Source organism: Microtus ochrogaster, assembly GCF_000317375.1.
Source record: "Microtus ochrogaster isolate Prairie Vole_2 chromosome 14 unlocalized genomic scaffold, MicOch1.0 chr14_random_2, whole genome shotgun sequence".
Lineage (NCBI taxonomy): Eukaryota > Metazoa > Chordata > Mammalia > Rodentia > Cricetidae > Microtus > Microtus ochrogaster.
Genome location: NW_004949097.1, coordinates 12,803,591 through 12,807,982, shown reverse-complemented (window position 1 = coordinate 12,807,982; position 4,392 = coordinate 12,803,591). Strand labels below are relative to the sequence as shown.

At 44.4% G+C, this 4,392-nt stretch overlaps 1 protein-coding gene across 2 annotated transcripts in view; it reads left to right on the top strand.

The window, feature by feature from the left end:
* Nucleotides 1–4,392, top strand: part of Itpr2 (inositol 1,4,5-trisphosphate receptor type 2) — a 408,993-nt gene that overhangs the window by 156,923 nt on the left and 247,678 nt on the right. For both annotated transcript variants that reach the window (XM_005364599.3, XM_026787888.1), the window contains one exon: nucleotides 961–1,134. In XM_005364599.3, coding sequence (XP_005364656.1) covers nucleotides 961–1,134 — 174 coding nt within the window. The remainder of the gene's footprint in view (nucleotides 1–960; nucleotides 1,135–4,392) is intronic.

Below are 4,392 nucleotides of genomic sequence, written 5' to 3'. Positions count from 1 at the left end.
TGGGATCCGTCCTGTCCTGTGATTGGATCCGTCCTGTCCTGTGCTGGGATCCATCCTGTCCTGTGATGGGATCCGTCCTGTCCTGTGATGGGATCCATCCTGTCCCCTGTGGTGGGATCATTCTTGTCCTCCATGATGTTTGGATTTCACATTAATCTCACAGTGATTACTTGCATGTTTGGGTATCTCACTGTTGTTTTGGTTTAATGGAGTCTGGGCCTGTATTAGGAAGCGTTGTGGAAAGGTGCTAACAGATATGAAAGAGTCAAATAGTAACCATTTAGATGCACATGTTTTACATGTATGTGCCATGTAGTATGTATAAATTATAAATTGTATGGTTCTCTCAAGCTATGAAACTGCTGTTTATACTAGCAAATATATATCATAGCAGTAATATTTTCTTACATTTTTTTTATGTTTTGATTTTTAAACATACATGTATAGAAAACCTCAGAAAGATGAACTTTAACCATGAAATGAGAAATTATCTTGTAGAAGATTTGCTTACTTTTGATTTATCTATATGGGTATTTGCACTCATGTAACTACATGCATCTTATGTGTGCAGTACCCACGAAGGCCAGAAAAGGATGTCAGATCTCTGGGAACTAGAGTTATAGGAGGTTGTGAGCTACCATGTGGATTCCGGGAGCTGAACTTAGGTCCTCTGCAAGAGCAGCAAGTGATCTTAATCCCTGGGCCATTTCTCCAACCCCCTAAACTTTTATGTTGAATTACTTACCAGAAGTTTTGAAAGCTTTTTGAGTGCACATCTAAGAATTCCTTCTCACATGAGAATATATTGGCTGGAGTTCATAAGATAAATATCCCTAAGTGTTCGGCAAATGTCGAACTTCAGCTAATGAATGTTTAAAGTTGGGGTTTTAGGTGTACCGGAACTAGGGATACAGAAAGCTACAGAAGAGTTTTAAGAGTTTTAAACCCTTCTGTGTTTAGGTGCAGTTGCTGGTGTCGAACCAAGATGTTGATAACTACAAGCAGATTAAGGCAGATCTCGACCAACTGCGCCTGACGGTGGAAAAGTCCGAGTTGTGGGTTGAGAAGAGCAGCAGCTACGAGAATGGAGAGCTTGGGGAAGGACAGGCCAAAGGAGGCGAAGAGACCAATGAGGTTTGCGTCCAAGATCTTTTAGGAAGAAAATTGTTTTTAGTAGATGTATATAAGTGTTTTGCCTACATACGTGTCTCAGCACCATACCCCCTGGCACTGAGGTTTCTGAGCCACCCACATGGGTGGTAGGAACCAAACCTGAGTTCTCTGGAAGAGCAGCTGCCGCCCTTGCCTGTTAAACCAGGAATCCAGCCCCCGTGTTTTTTAAAAAAACTAAAAGTTTTACCGGTAATGCTTACATGAAAGCTAATTACCACCAACATTGTAATTGGTAGTTCCTGGAGAGCCTGCCTAGTGGTCCACTTGGGTGTTTTTAATGCTCAGGATGTAGGGGCATGGGGAGGCTCACCCAGTGCAGCTCTGGGATACTTACAGCACTTTGGGTTGTAGAATGGTGGCACAATTAAATATGAATATTAAGTATTAAATATTAAAAATGCTGAGGAGCTGCAAGGTGGAGTAGAAGCAGTGGCCTTCCACTTCAGGTCTCAGGGCGGTGGGTTAGCTCTAATTCCTCTCTTTATCCTTCACGGAGTTTTCCTACATTTTTAAACATGTTGTGGAATATAGACTTCCTAGTCCATAAAAATTTGCTTTAAAGGGGCTGGAGAGATGGCTCAGCGGTTAAGAGCATTGCCTGCTCTTCCAAAGGTCCTGAGTTCAATTCCCAGCAACCACATGATGGCTCACAACCATCTGTAATGAGGTCTGGTGCCCTCTTCTGGTCTGCAAGCATACACGCAGACAGAAATTCGTATACATAATAAATAAATAAATAAATAAATAAATAAATAAATAAATAAATATAAAAATTTGCTTTAAAAAAGTGATCAGTTAGGGCCCTAGGTGGGGCCTAAATTCTTCCATAACTCGCTTTTGAAGTGAGGGAAACGTTGGCATTTGTTTAGTGCCTCCCTTGTCCACGCCAAAGAGCAGATGTTTTTGTGTAACCTCCTTTTCAATGTCACGAAGAACTTGAGGGATGGCTTTTTAAGTTCAATAAACTAAAGCTTGGAAAACCGAGAGCCCCTCAGGCTGTGGATCTAGGACCTAGCCAACATCTGAATGGTAAGATCCAGCTTCTGTAAGTTTGTACTTTCTGACATAATAGTAACGAGTTGCTATGCTTTCATAGATTATAATACCCCTGCTTTTTGAAAAGTCATATTTTATATGTGTTCTAGAAACTTTACTGGTTTTTTTCTCATCTGACTTAAACATATCTATTTGAGTTATTTCAGTAGGAGGTCTTTAGCTGGGCTGGAGAGGTAGCTCAGCAGACAGAGCGTCTTGACGCCAAGTCTGTGAATCGGTTCAATCCCTGGGTTCCACAGCCCTAACCTTAGCTCACTGTGCTCTTGATGAACGCCACACAAGAGAAATGTCTTGTAACAGTTCAGATGAGGGATCTGGAGGATGGCTCAGCAGCCGAGAGCATTGGCCGTTCTTCCAAAGGACCCAGGTTCCATTCCCAGCACCCACATGGCAGCTTGCAACTCTCTGTAACTCCAAGATCTGACATCCTCACACAGCTTGACATGCAGGCAAAACGCCAATGCACATAAAAAACAAATTATTTTAAAAAAGAAGCCAAGCTGGGCGATGGTGGCACACGCCTTTAATCCCAGCACTCGGGAGGCAGAGGCAGGTGGATCTCTGTGAGTTCGAGACCAGCCTGGTCTACAGAGCTAGTTCCAGGACAGGCTCCAAAGCCACAGAGAAACCCTGTCTCGAAAAACCAAAAAAAAAAAAAAAAAACAAACAAAAAAATTAAAAAGAAGCCAATGAAAGGTGACAGGGAGGCTGTGAGTCCCTGGCTTTCACTTTTCACCGAGGGAAGGGGGAGGAGAGCCTTCTGCCATGGTATGGGGTGAATGCTACTCTGTTGGAAGCTTCTCAGGCATTCTCATGAGTATGAAAAGGAAGAAGAACATCCAGATTAATAGCATCTATTCTAGGGATGAAACCATATAGCTTGTGGTATAAAGCATTACTGTATACCTTATGGTATAAGACTTTAGTTTTCCAGGGATTCAGAGAGTGAGTAGGGAAGCTTCCTCATTTGCTGAATTCCAGATTTATTGACTCAAGAGATGGAAATTATTTTAGGTATGCTGATTAGAAGTGGTTTAATATGAGGAATTAAATACTTGTAAAATGTAGAGTTGGAGGCTGCCACTGACTGTTGACCTCGAGGTCAAATGATCACAGTGCTGAATGTCGTGGCCATGTCTGCGGTCACAGCCACCCCGTGGACTCACTCTTTGAAAGTGTGGGATATGGCAGTGACCCGGAAGCTCAGAGGGAGCAGTCTTGTTTGTGGGAAATTTCCTGTTGGCTCCAACAACTCCTGGAAGACGCTTGTAGTTTACTCCTGGCATCTAAGTGGCACCTGAGCTTATCTGGCCGGCACGGGCTGGACTGGATTTCACATTGTCACTGCAGGGTAGCTGGAGAGACCAGTGTTGGCTGCAGGCAGACTAAGCGGGGAGGAAGGGAGGCGGCCCGGGATAATAACTGGAGCAGAGGTGACAATGCAGAGGCGGTTGGAAGCGGGCACGGGAGGGTTGGAACCAGACACCCAAGGTCTGCTGCTCAGCATATGTGCAGCTCAGACGCGCTGCTTTGATTTTCCAAGACTTATTTTTATCATCTACAACACGGACAGTACAGCATACTGTAAGGTGTCAAGCAAGCAAAACCTTGATGGGGTGTTTGTGTTGGGGTGCTGGTTACGGTTTTCCGTGTCACTTTGACACATACTTGGGTCATGGGGGAATAGGGACCTTCAACTGAGAAAATGCCTTCATCAGGTTGGCCATCAGAAGGAAAGTTTGTAGCGACAGACATTTCTTGGTCAAGGATTAGTGCTGGAGGGCTCAGCCCATAGTGGGCAGGTTTATCCCTGGTAGGTCGTCCTGAGTTTTATGGAAGAGCAAGCTGAGTGAGCCATGAGAGCAAGCCAGTAAGCAGCATTCCCCCATGGACTTGGTGTCGATTCCTGTATCCAAGCTCCAGCCTTTAGTTCCCACCTTGGCTTCCTTTCAGGATGGCCTGTGGCATATATGATGAAATAAACCCTTTCCTCTTCTGGGTGCTTTTAGTCATGATGTTTACCACAGAAACAGAAAGTCTATCGGATAGTCAGCTACCACTGCCACAGTGAACAGCCTTGGCCTCAGTGGACAGTCAGTCAGCATGACCTCAGTGGACAGTCAGTCAGTCAGTGTGACCTCAGTGGACAGTCAGTCAGTCAGC